We start from the raw sequence: 13,360 nt of genomic DNA, 5'->3' as shown, positions 1-13,360 counted from the left end.
TACTGTCAGAACATAAAGAGAGATCTATGGAGCAGAACCAAGAATCAACTGATCCTTAGTATTAATACATGCTTTGCCTCTTGAGACGGAGAAAACCTTCCATCCTGGAAAAAATGCAATTTGTCTTTCCTGCTCTGCCTTGTCCCTGGCTCAGAGATATGAGTCAATGCCAACTAAAAACTGGGATGTCATTCCTCTACTGCTATCCTATTTTCTATTCCTCTGAGACACAATTTCCCATACCGGTGGGGAGCTACAAGGACACACTATATCTTCAAATCCCAAATAATTATACCACCTACAGGTGAGAATGGAGGTACGTTATTCGTGCCAGCAGCACTGATCATGTACTTGCATGCATGTGTGTGCTCACGTGCTGCACCAATTCAGGCAATGAGGGTACGACGAGAATTATCCTCAGTGAAGCAGAGGCCCCAAATCAGTGTAACCAGGCAGTCCTGGCTGGAGGTGGTGGAAACCATTGCAAAGGGGTGCTTCTAAATGCAGGGTATAAGGGACTCTCCCTCCAAAATATTCTTCTAAAGATAAACTTACAAATAGCACAGATAATACATGGACAAATTTTGGCCTCATTTTTGGATTGTAAAGACAAAATAATTGTAAACAGAAAAAGCAGACTTTCTACAAAAGAACAAAAACTAAACTGGTCTTATTTTTTCTCTGTGACATTAAAGACTACATAACATTGGCCACATAAACGTAGAGGTTCTTTTTTGCTTTTAATTTAGCCCAGTTTTTTGCACAGGTAATTTATTCTCAAGAGTCACGGTTCAAAATTCATAGATGGGTATGGAGAGACTGTCTCCCTTCCATCTTCTCTGTAAGTGACTCGGTGCTCTTCCCCGGAGGGAAACAGCGTTGTCAGAATGCACGTGTGTGTGCTAGGCTGCTTCAGTTGTGTCCAACTCTTGGCAACTCTTTGGACTGTAGCCCACCAGGCTCCTCTGTCCCTGGGATTCTCCAGGCAAGAAGACTGCAGTGGATTGTCAGGCCTTCCTGTAGGGGATATTCTCAACCCAGGAATCGAACCATGGGGTCTCCTGCATTGCAACTTTACCAACTGACCTACCAGGGAACCACTAGTACCATACCAATATCCTATGCCTGCTATAACAAATAGCCACAAATTCAGTGGCTTAAAGCAACACAATGTATTATCTTACAGTTCTGGTGTTCTGAAGCCCAACATAGGCCTTATTGGGCTAAAATTAAGGTGTCAGCAGGCTACTTTCCTCTGGAGGCATTTAGGGAGAATGTCTCCTTACTTACTTATAGTCTCAGATTATGGTCAAGACATAACTATGGCATAAATCCAAAAGTTATCAAGGAAAAGGTTAATAATTTATACTACTTAGAAATGAAAATTTCTTCATGGCACACAATTACCATAAAGAGGGTTAAATAACACCTGATAATTGAAAAGATATATTTGCAAATACTATCACAGTTAAAGGGTTTGTTTCTATAATAAAGAGCTTCTGTGTGTGTGGGGGGGTGCTTAGTCATTCAGTCGTGTCTGACTCTTTGCGACCCCGTGGACTGTAGCCACCAAGCTCCCTCCATAGGATCCTCCAGGCAAGAATATTGGAGTGGGTTGCCATTTCCTCCTCCAGGGGCTCTTCCTGACCCCAGGATCAAACTCCTCTCTCCTACATTGCAGGTGGATTCTTTACCACTGAGCCACTTGGGAAGCCCAATAAAGAGCTTCTACAAGTATTTAAGGAAAAGGCATGGACCCTTTTACTAGTTTATGGAAGTCTATTTGTAATATGTAAAAAATTACAAGTGGATACAATTTTAGTTTTTCCAAATGGCTATCCTATTTCTGTACTTCTTACTAATTTCTACTGATCTGTCTATTCAGGATTCAGTACCAAACTATTTTAATTATTATAGCCTTATAATATATTTAGTATCTATTAGAATAAATCCTCACTTATTACTCTTTCTTGTAAAAATTGTATTTCTTTTATGGCTATTTTTTCTACTTTGGAAACAACTTGTCTAGTTTGAGAAAGTTCTCTCATAATTTTATTGAAGTTGTATTACCTTTATATTTTAGCTTAGAAATAACATGTTTTTATTCTTTTGAGTCATCTTAACCAAGAATATTGTATGTCTTATATTTTTAGTTCATTTTCATGCCTTTTTTTTTTTTTAAAAAATCAGTCTCTTAGGAGTGTTTTAACATTTTCTTTAAGTAGATCTTATATGATTCTTGTTAGACTTATTTCTCAGATAAGATGTTTTATCTTATTAGTAGTATTGCAAAATTTTTTCATTCGCTTTCTATTGGTTGTTGTTTTTGTGTACGGAGGCTATTGATAGCTCTGTATTACTTAACTATCTTTAGATATTTTTCCTCACTTTATCCTTCATGAGCAAAATCTAGGTTAGCACATGTCTTCTGTAAAGGGCCAGATAGTAATATTTTATGTTTTGTGCTCTCTGTTGCAAGTATTCAGCTTTGCTGTGTTACTGTGAAGAAACCATAGACAAAATGTAAATGAGCATGGCTGTATTCCATTCTTAAGGACACTGACATTTGATTTTCATATAACTTTCACATATCACAAAATATTAATTTTTTCAAACACTTAAAAATATAAAAACCATTCTTAGCTTATGGGTCATACATAAACATGCATTGACCTAATTTGGCCCATGGACTAGAGTTTCTCCTTATAGATCTAATTAATTCTCATTGTTGCTGCTGCCAAGTAGCTTCAGTCGTGTCCGACTCTGTGCGACCCCATAGACGGCTGCCCACCAGACTCCCCCGTCCCCGGGATTCTCCAGGCAAGAACACTGGAGTGGGGTGCCATTGCCTTCTCCAATGCATGAAAGTGAAAAGTGAAAGTGAAGTCGCTCAGTCGTGTCCAACTCTTCGCGACCCCATGGACTCCAGCCTACCAGGCTCCTCCGTCCATGGGATTTTCCAGGCCAGAATACTGAAGTGGGATGCCTTTGCCTTCTCTGAATTAATTCTCATTAGTGCCGTCAAATTAATGCTTCTATTTGTTCAAGTTTCCTTTTTTTTTTTTTGTAACACAATGCTGCCATGAATATATTATGCGGGACTCCTGGTACATGTATCTGAGTGTCTGCATTTAAAATTCTGTTAGCCTCTGCCCAGGAATTTGCTGTCACAAATCGTATATGAGAATTATGGTATCTTCACATTTATTGCTTTCAGATTTTAGTTTCTGTTAATTGCTGAGGAATGTGAAATGGTATTTCATCTTAATTTATCTGATTTTTAATGATGCTAAAAATTTTGGCCATTTGGTTTTCCTTTTCTACAAGTTGCCTGTTGAAATTCTTTGCCCATGTTTCTGTTGGACTATCTGACTTTTTCTTATTGATTACATAGTAGAGAGAAGATAACTTATCTGGTGTTTTAAACATGTTTTCTCAGTCCATGGTTTGTTATTTATGATTGGTGTCTTTTGTGATACAAATTTTTTTTAATTGAATGCAATCCTAAGTGTTAATATTTCCTTTATAAATTGTGCTTTTCTTTTTTCACATATGGTTATTTTTCAAGGAAAACATAATATTTGTATTCTAATTTTTTTTTTTTACTTTCAGATAACTACCAAGTTGTCTTCCAGAGTGGCTGTACATTTTCTTACCTTAGTGAAGAGGTATATGAGGATGTAGATTCTCAGAAAAAAAACCCAATTAAAGTGGATATTACATGGATTCTTCTGCTGCGCTACTATATTCACCTACAAAGAATTAATAATATGAGCAAATTGCTAGGTAGGCCTTTGAAAGAACATATTCCTTTCCAGTTATTAAGTCATGTTTCTTACTTAGAACTATAAAATATGTTTGACGTCTTTCTGAGTGAACTCTCATCAGAAGATGGAAATTTCAGGGGTTCTTCGTCTGATATACAGGGACCTTTGAAAAGAACAGTATTTCGATGTATTTTAAGACATCCTTAGAAGAAGGCATCCAGAGACTTTCGCCAAGATTACTGAAGTACCGTGTGTCTCAAAACAGTTAAGAATCAGAATGACCCTAATGTAACAGCTTATAAAATGAACAAGGTGAAATCTTTGGCGTTAAGGAGAGAATATCTAGTATTTAAAGAGAAAGACAGGATATTTAACTCTATGAAGTTTTGAGTTTTGTTTGTTGTTGTTTTTATTTTAAAATCATTGATGCTGTCTAAAGAATAGCCAAAAAAACTGTTATAATCTATGTCACAGTCTCTCCTCTTGTGATTTTGCGACGATGTGTTTATCTGTGCCCATGAAATTGGCGAGCCAGTGTTGCTTATGAGGGCAAACAACAAAGACAGCTTGACTAAGGCAGCACCCAGTGATGGGGAAATCAGCGGGGCAAAGAGGCCAAGTCCCCGAGCAGCTCAGCCTGGTCATCAGAGTTAGTGACGGGAGAGGCCAGCACTGGGAAAGGTGGTGGGTAAAAGCTGCATCGTGATAGGGCCAGTTCAGTAGCGAAGGAAGTGGGTATAATCCAGCACGGTGGGCCCCGGTGATGCCCTCCTGTTATCAATTCAGCTCCCGCTGGATTCACCTGCTGGTATCTCCCGTGTCAATCATGCACATTTTGCTTCTTTCTGCTCTGGGCTTTCTTAGAAGTGACCGAGGCCCAGCATATAGGCAGGATAGCCTGGAAGCACCAGGGGCTGCACGCATTCAGGAGTAACCTGCAACTGCTGAGGGAGGGAGCTAGTTGATAGATACTCCAGCAGGCCAGCCCCCTGATGGAACAGCTTCCCGTGTTTTTCCTTAGGAGGTCCTCAGCAGAACTGAGCTCTCCTCGTCCATGGCTGGAGCCCTTTCCTAACTCACTGTCGTTGACTCTTTTCTTTTCTGTCACACGTTTCCCATTCTCTCACTTGAGATCAGTTTTCAGATAAATTACCTGAACCTGAATTTTTGCTTTAAGATTTTTTTTGGGGGATCCAAAGAGAAGACAGCAAGATTGAATGTTTTGCTTTGTTAAGCTTGAAGCCAGAAGTAGGATCCCAGGGTTCTGAGGTGTTCTTTCCCTCCTGTGACCAGAAGCAATTCTGTTAGAGTATAAGCTTGAAAAATGGAGGAAGGTTATGGGCAGCCACTGGGTGAGGTGGGAACGTGCAGGAATGAGATTAGCAAGCAAAGGACAGCAATATTGAGACCATTCTGTTATCTAACATGATCCTATAGTAGTTTTTGTTTTTCCTTTAAGCATCTCTGAAGCCAGGATCTGGGATGTCTTTGCCAGATGACACTCTTCTCACTTCTCTTTTTAACTCTGGATTGATTTTGCGCCAAAAAGAAATGCATTTTTTCCTTAAAAGATTCTTACAGCTATATTCTTCTTCTTGTATTGATGAATTTCCAAAAGAACTATTTCAAGTCATGGAAAATCCACCTGTTCTAGAAAATGTCTTATATGATTCAGCAAGCAAGGTAATGTTTAAAACATTATATAATTATATGTTTTTTGGAAGACTTAATCATCCTTTTATTTCTGAAAGAAGCACATTAACCTCCATATGGACACAAAGGTTTTTAGTTTCCTCAGAGGTTTTACCTGAGGAAACTTTTACCACAGAGAAAAGCCAACCAGACATGCTGGTTTTCTGTTTTCATAGGTTCTGTTTTGCTGCTCTTATAAGCCTTCAAAATGTCCCAGACTTTTCTGTATTCCTACACATCACAACTTCTCTCAGAGTCATTTTGCCAAGAAGTTATACAAATTTCAATATAATACCCTATAAGGAAACTAGACTGAGAATTTCTCAATCTATACCCAATTTCTGTACCTTTGTTTTACATGTGTAATAAAAAGCATTCACTTTTATTTTTAGCAATCATGAGAATGCTAAGGGTAAACGGCAAGTTTTTAAATAAATTAAAAGTTTGAAGATTTTGTGGGGGGAAGGAAAGTGTTATTCAGTTGGATGGACTTCCCCAAAATATGTAATATGGAAACCTCTTTTAAGTTATCTATTGAAGAGACGTAAAAGAGGGTCTTGAGCAAGCTACTAGGGTCTTGAGTTATAGTAATTTTTAAATAAACAACCAAAATGGGTAGATTGCAAGATACTGAAAAAGTATAAAGAGTTTCAGTAAAAATGGAGATTTGTTTCAAATTTGGTATGTTCAACAAGCATATGTTGGATACTAACAATATGCCAGACACTCTCCACTGGTGGAGAAAGCAGTGGATAAGGCATAGTCTCTGGTGTGGTGGTAGAGAAAGATTGGCAGAGTTAGCATGGAGGAAAATGGTGGCACCTCACAGATGCTCTTTAAGAAAAACATGGCAAGGTTAATAGCAGAAAGAGTATGAAAACCAAAACGTTAGTTCTGCTGTCAGTAGCATGTAAGGCTGATGGGCAAAGTGTAAGTGAAAGGAAGTTATCCGAGAAAGAGATAATGAAACAGCCAAGCTTATGATCATGAGGAATGAGAATGAAGAGATGGATATAAAAGATGTTGCTTAAGTAAAATTGAAAACAAAACACCTTAGTGACTTTATGGGGATGGCAAGAGAAGAGGGAATGAGAAAAGTTTTATCCCATCATTTGGAACCTCTGTCTGTGATCCCTAGAGCATGGTAACACCATTAGCAGATACAATGGGGGCAGGAGAGTGAGGATGTTTGTGGACAAGCCTTGTATGTTCTGCTTTGAAATTGTAGTAGAGAACCCAAGAGAACATAGTGTAAATTTTCAATATGTATTTATGAAATGAATAAATCAAGTGATTTGCATAGAATTCTTTCAAACCTAGGGGGAAAAAACCCACTGATTTATTTTGAGTTATCCTGACTTTGGATTTCACCATATAGCCCTTTAATTTTTACAATTATACCCATACCAGACACATTGATGTTTCTGTTGTCAACTGTCCCAGAGAAGTGGCCTGAAAATGTGGCTTGTTCCCAACGGGAACCTTTGCTATCTTATCCTACTGGAGTATATTAACCTTATGTTTAGGGCTTCCCTGATAGCTCAGTTGGTAAAGAATCTGCCTGCAGTGCAGGAGACCTGGGTTCAATCCCTGGGTTGGGAAGATCCCCTGAAAGAGGGAAAGGCTACCCTCTCCAGTATTCTGACCTGGAGAATTCCAGTCCATGGAGTCACAAAGAGTCAGACACAACTGAGCCGCTTTCACTTTCACTTTCAACCTTGTGTTTGGGGTAAATACAAATAAAATTTTAAAAAGATCATTCTTTGGAACAAGAGAGGAGGGTGATTTTAAAAAGCAGTGGAAAGACCCACTAAGGAATATTTATGGATTCAGTTAAGTGAGTCTCAACTGGGGTTATTGCCCCCAGGGCAGTGTATTGCAATCCACACAGGAGGATTTTTCAGATTACTTCTTAGATACTGGAAGTATTGGAATGCCCCAAACTCAGTGCCCCTATTTCCTGTCCCAGATTCTAAGTCATTTGAGAAATAAAAGAGTAAGACATACTGAGATTAAAAAATACCTTACTTTATGAGTCATGCCGTTGATATTCTAGGATATGGTTTATATTTACTGGTAAATGGTCTCCCTAGTAGTGATTAGCAAAGTTGACAGTTCAGTTCTACCAGTCCGGGCTGATGGGTTTTGGTGGAGAGGGGGGTCATTACAGGTCTCTTTAAAACCTGAGGGGACAGAAACCCCTTTAAAATCTGTTGCATGAAGGAGCAGAGGATGTTCACTCCCTGAAAACAGTATGCTTGGAAGAAGAGTAGAATTATGCATTTCCAAAATTCTTTTTCTCAAATTCACTGATCAAGTAACTCTCTCTAGAGAGAGGAGCAGAGAGAAGGTGAAAAGGCCTGGGATGCATTGTTAATGTCTGGCTCTCCACCTGGCAGGAACCAGTGGAGTAGGATCAGATCATTTCCACCTAACACAGCTGTCCGAGTCACCCCTCCTCGGACCTGAGACTGCCCTGAGGATTCCGTCCATGTGCCCCAGATACCTCGGGTGTTTCGGAATAGAAGAGGGAGATTGAGAGGGCTGAGAACTATAGTTTCAGTGGATGTATTCGTGTGAATATTTTATAAGATTTTGGAAACTAATGTATGTGATTTCTTAAATACTGTTCTGAAAGGAGCTTTGCTGAGCATTTCATTATTAAGGGCAGCCTATCATTACCCAGGTCCTAAGGATAGTGCTCCAAATGTACAACCTTGAACACAGTGTAAATACATACAGTATTTCTAATGCAGTTATGATATCAAAGGGTTGTTTCACCGTGTTTGCTCTTTATTTTGATATAATTAGTGGAACACTCTCCCAGAATAATCAGCCCTGGAGATCACTGTCGCTTGCCTGACAGGTGCAAGCCACCTAATCATGTGTTCGTTTCACTGGGGTAGACAGCTAATGAGCATAAAACCTTTTGGATTTTTTAAAAAGTAAACTCCAAGCTTGGCTGACTTTTATAATAACATTTCTGAGCCTTTAATCACTCAGGAGGCCATTTCAATCAAGCCCTTCCCATAATTTTGTACTTAAACCTGTTTCTCCCCCACAAAGAAGTAGATGCATTTCCAGAACCATCATATATACATGTCATGCTCATCAGCTTTGTGAGTCTGCCTGTCGTCAAGTCTATTGAAGCTTTATGATGGAAAAACAAAGACGCCAAACAAATCACATTAAAAATTCCAGGAAGGGCATGATTAAAATGGTGCACAATGCTGAGTTATTCATGTTTAGTCTGCGTGCCCGTGACAGACTGCGTGAGGTCAGACATTTGATTAGTGCAGAGTGATTTGATGTTTATAGTACATGACGAACAAGAGTGCTTCTGGTAGGTCTGTTGTTTCATTCCTTTCAAAGAATAAATCAAATGTATCAAAAGTACCCAGTGTATAGCCCATTGACTAGCTGATGTAATTAATCCCATTAGGAGTTAGATATTGTGTTTTTTAAAAGAGAAAAGAAAATTAAATGCTTATATTAATATTGATTTCTATTGCAGTTCATTATTCTTAGGCTATTGTGTGAATAAACACTATATATATGTTGACATAGAAAGTATTTACTTTTTATTTTTCTTCACTTAGCTAGTTATTAAATATGAATTCTTTGCTAAAATAGTTGTCAGAAGCTCTGAAAGGCACTCAGATAGGAAAAAAAATGAACATTTTTTTCCCTGAATCAATTATTTATCTGAGTTTTTGGTAAACTGCCTGACATAGAGTTAATAATTTTATTTATTGTGCATGTTGGTCATACTTTTAGTATCCTAGTGCTAATAAATGAGGATTCTGGCTTATCATATCCTTTTATGATAGTCTCTAGACATTTTAGAATAGTTTTCACCTTTAGTATTACCTTTCAGTGAAGACATATTTTTTTTCTTTTATCAGTAGACAACCAGAAAGGTCAATGTATTTATTTCTCTTTTTATTTTATTTTGAAGACTTTGCATTGACAGTCTTCAGTTGCATCTTGAATAGGCTCAGAAATGGAAGGTAGAGAGTCTTACGGAAACACCAGGCCTTTCTTTACAGTCACGGACATGTTCCCTGTGGTCACCAAACCTTGAGTGCCTTTGGAGGTCAAGATTTAGTAGAAGAACTGCTTTCCAGTTACCACACTGTAATCTTGGAAATAATGAGAATTTAATTTTGAAAATAGTTTACACTCCACTGAAGAAGGCCCTTTTTAGAAGTGAGATATTATTATCATTATTATTATCTTTCTGGCTAGACTCTACTTTTGTTGACCGCAATCATGCTTTACTGTTTTTAGCTACCTTAAAGAACTAAGTAAATATTTTATGAAATCACCAATTGCAGTCTACACATTTGTGCTTCTTGAAAACTCCTGATTCAGCAACCAAGTTCTATCAAATAAGCTGAGCCCAGATTAACCAAGACCAAACTTGCAAACCAGCCACATTCATTTAAAGACAGAATGAAAGTAATGAATTTTGACCTCTTAGAGCAAAAACTGTGTCTTATTTTTCATAAGGTACTACCAAAAAAAATGCTGTTGTAAAGCAGATGATAAATTGTAACCAAACCCTTAGTATATATACACCAATGAATAAGCCAGAGGAAAAGTAGATGTTCTTAGACTCTATGATGATCTTGAGACTGAAGTGATAGCACTGTTATTTCCCCTCTAGATCGTTACTCTTGGATATTCACCAAAGTGGAAGACATTTGTTGAGTTCGCTGGGTTTTGAAGTATATTTTTTTTCCACAGAAGAATCTTCTCTGTGGTAATGGGGAGGTTTTAAGACCTACATCCATAAAGCAAGCTGAGATGATTCCCAGAGTTTTCCAGTATAGTCACTATTGAATGAAAATTGAATGAATGTCTTAACTATTGAATACATTCATTGCCAGCAATAAAATGAATGTTTCTGTTTGTTCCCCAGACAGGAGTACCTGATGCTTTTCTGCACTCTGATTTCTCGTTAAAGACCATTACCAGCACACTGTATGGAGATGTGGTGCCATCAGTCGTGGCAACACAAGCTTTAAACAAAGAGCTTTGCTTTCAGTGGTACATTCCTCCCCTGGTAAAACCTCCAAAGGAAACAGAACCTATGGTATGTAATATGATTACAAAGCTAAGTCTTAAATTTGGATGTAAAGTTTAAGAGAGCCATTATAAGAGTAGAGAATATCCTCTAATCATATAAGCAGAAATGTACAGCAATTTAGAATCTATATTGTCTAGTAAAACAACTGCGCAAGTAACTAAGAAATCTTGAGAATGTCTGCTTCCTGTTGATCATTTTCCTTTATCCTGAACTTAAAGAGAAACTTTTCAGTGTATCACCGTTATATGTGACATTAAATGTTTTCATATAGTTATCCTTTATCACATTAAGGAGATTTTTTTCCTACTTCCACTTTGATAGAAAGTTTTATCATGAATATTTTACTGTATATATTAAGATGACTTTATGACGTATCTCTTTTAATATGGTAGTTGATTTTATATGTTAAATCAACCATGTGCTCCTGAAATTGGCCATGAGGTATTAATTTTATTGGATCCAGTTGGCCAATGTTTCCTAATGAATTTTTGCCACTGTTTTCAAGAGAAATGGGGCTTCCCTTGTTCAGCTGGTAAAGAATCTGCCTGCAATGTGGGAGACCTAGGTTCAATCCCTGGGTTGGGAAGATCCCGTGGAGAAGGGAAAGGCTACCCACTCCAGTATTCTGGCATGGAGAATTCCATGAACTGTATATATAGTCCATGTGGTCGTGAAGAGTTGGACACAACTGAGTGACTTTCACTCAAGAGTAATATTGGGCTATAATTTTTCCTTTTTGTACTATCTTTGTCAGATATTTTCTGTATGAGGCTTTTGTTAGGCTCATAAAATTCACTGATAAATAAAATCATGGTTTTCTGTTCAATGGTGAAGTTTGTGTAAGTTTGTGGTGGTGATGTAGTTGTTACGTTGTGTCTGACTCTTGCCATCCCGTGCACTGTAGCCCGCCAGACTTCTCTGTTTATGGGGATTCTCCAGGCAAGAAAACTGGAGTGGGTTGCCATTTCCTTCTCCAGGGGATCTTCCTGACCCAGGGACTGAACCAGAGACTCTTGCATGTCCTGCATGGTAGGCGAATTCTTTATCACTGAGCTTGGTTCAGTTCAGTTGTTCAGCTGTGTCTGACTCTTTGCTACCCCATGGACTGCAGCATGCCAGGCTTCCCTGTCCGTCACCAACTCCCAGAGCTTGCTCAAACTCATGTCCATCGAGTTGGTAATGCCATCCAACCATATAATCCTCTGTTGTCCCCGTCTCCTCCTGCCTTCAATCTTTCCCAGAATCAGTCTTTTCCAATGAGTGAGTTCTTTGCATAGGTGGCCAAAGTTTTGGAGTTTCAGCTTCAGCATCAGCCCTTCCAATGAATATTCAGGACTGACTTCCTTTAGGATGGACTGGTTGGATCTCCTTGCTGTCCAAGGCACTCTCAAGAGTCTTCTCCAAAACCATAGTTCAAAAGTGTCAGTTCTTTGGCAATCGGCTTTCTTTACAGCCAAACTCTTACATCCATACATGACTACTGGAAAAACCATAGTTTTCATTAGATGGACCTTTGTTGGTAAAGTAATGTCTCTGCTTTTTAATATGCTGTCTATGTGGGTCATAGCTTTTCTTCCAAGGAGCAAGTGTCTTTTAATTTCATGGCTGCAGTCACCATCTGATTTTGGAGCCCCCCAAAATAAAGTTTGTCACTGTTTCCATTGTTTCTCCATCTATTTGCTGTGAAGTAATGGGGCCAGATGCCATGATTTTAGTTTTTTGAATGTTGAGTTTTAAACCAACTTTTTCACTCTCCTCTTCCACTTTCATCGAGAGGCTCTTTAGTTCTTCGCTTTCTGCCATAAGGGTGGTGTCATCTGCATATCTGAGGTTATTGATATTTCTCCCGGCAATCTTGATTCCAGCTTGTGCTTCATCCAGCCAGGCACTTCTCATGATGTACTCTGGATATAAGTTAAATAAGCAGGGTGACAATATTGATGTATTGTATGTATTGATGTATTCCTTTCCCAATTTGGAACCAGTCTGTTGTTCCATGTCCGACTCTAATTGTTGTTTCTTGACCTGCATACAGATTTCTCAGGAGGCAGCTAAGGTGGTCTGGTATTCCCATTTCTTTAAGAATTTTCCACAGTTTGTTGTGATCCACACAGTCCAGGGTTGTAAGTTTGGAGTAACCCTTTTCCTCAGATATTTGCTAAGAGTTTATCAAAGTAAAGCATTTATGTTTTTGTTGTGAGACAATATAAGATTAGTGATATAATTCTCCATAGTTAGAGGCAGTCTTTGAGCAATAGTACTAACAACGTGCTGGTTTTCAGAGCTGGTATCAGTTCTGGTTGGGCTAATATCTGTTCTAATGGTAAGTGCATGTGTCAAAACAAGTTTTAAGTATTTTAACTATCACCCCTGTTATAGAACATTGGGGTTTTCTCTCTCTTCTTGAGTCAGTTTTATCTAAAGTTGCTTTTTCTAGGAATTTTTCCATTTTATTTAAAATTTCTCTCATTTTTTTGGATAAAGCTAATGGCTACTCACTCCAGTATTCATGCCTGGAGAATCCCATGGACAGAGGAGTCTGGTGGGCTACAGTCCATGGAGTTGCAAAGAGTCAGACACGACTGAGCGACTAAGCACACATGCTCATCTTTTTAACCAATCAGTGTATTTGTAGCTGAAGTGCCCCTTTTGACACTTTATATTGCTTATCTGTGCATTTTTTCTTGGTTATTGTCAGCAGAGATTTCTCATTAATTAATTTTATTTCATTAATCCTATATATCTTTCTTCTACTTTTTTTTAATGTGTGTCTGTATTTTCTTTTCCTAACTGACTTCTTGAGATATAT

The 13,360-nt window shown here is 38.3% G+C and overlaps 1 protein-coding gene across 1 annotated transcript in view; it reads left to right on the top strand.

Moving 5' to 3' along the window:
- Positions 1–13,360, top strand: part of CFAP54 (cilia and flagella associated protein 54) — a 294,432-nt gene that overhangs the window by 235,145 nt on the left and 45,927 nt on the right. The window contains exons 62-64 of the mRNA XM_043881586.1: positions 3,613–3,786; positions 5,386–5,450; positions 10,384–10,557. Coding sequence (XP_043737521.1) covers positions 3,613–3,786; positions 5,386–5,450; positions 10,384–10,557 — 413 coding nt within the window. The remainder of the gene's footprint in view (positions 1–3,612; positions 3,787–5,385; positions 5,451–10,383; positions 10,558–13,360) is intronic.

Source organism: Cervus elaphus, chromosome 22, assembly GCF_910594005.1.
Source record: "Cervus elaphus chromosome 22, mCerEla1.1, whole genome shotgun sequence".
Classification (NCBI taxonomy): domain Eukaryota; kingdom Metazoa; phylum Chordata; class Mammalia; order Artiodactyla; family Cervidae; genus Cervus; species Cervus elaphus.
This window is presented reverse-complemented; position numbering and strand designations above follow the sequence as displayed.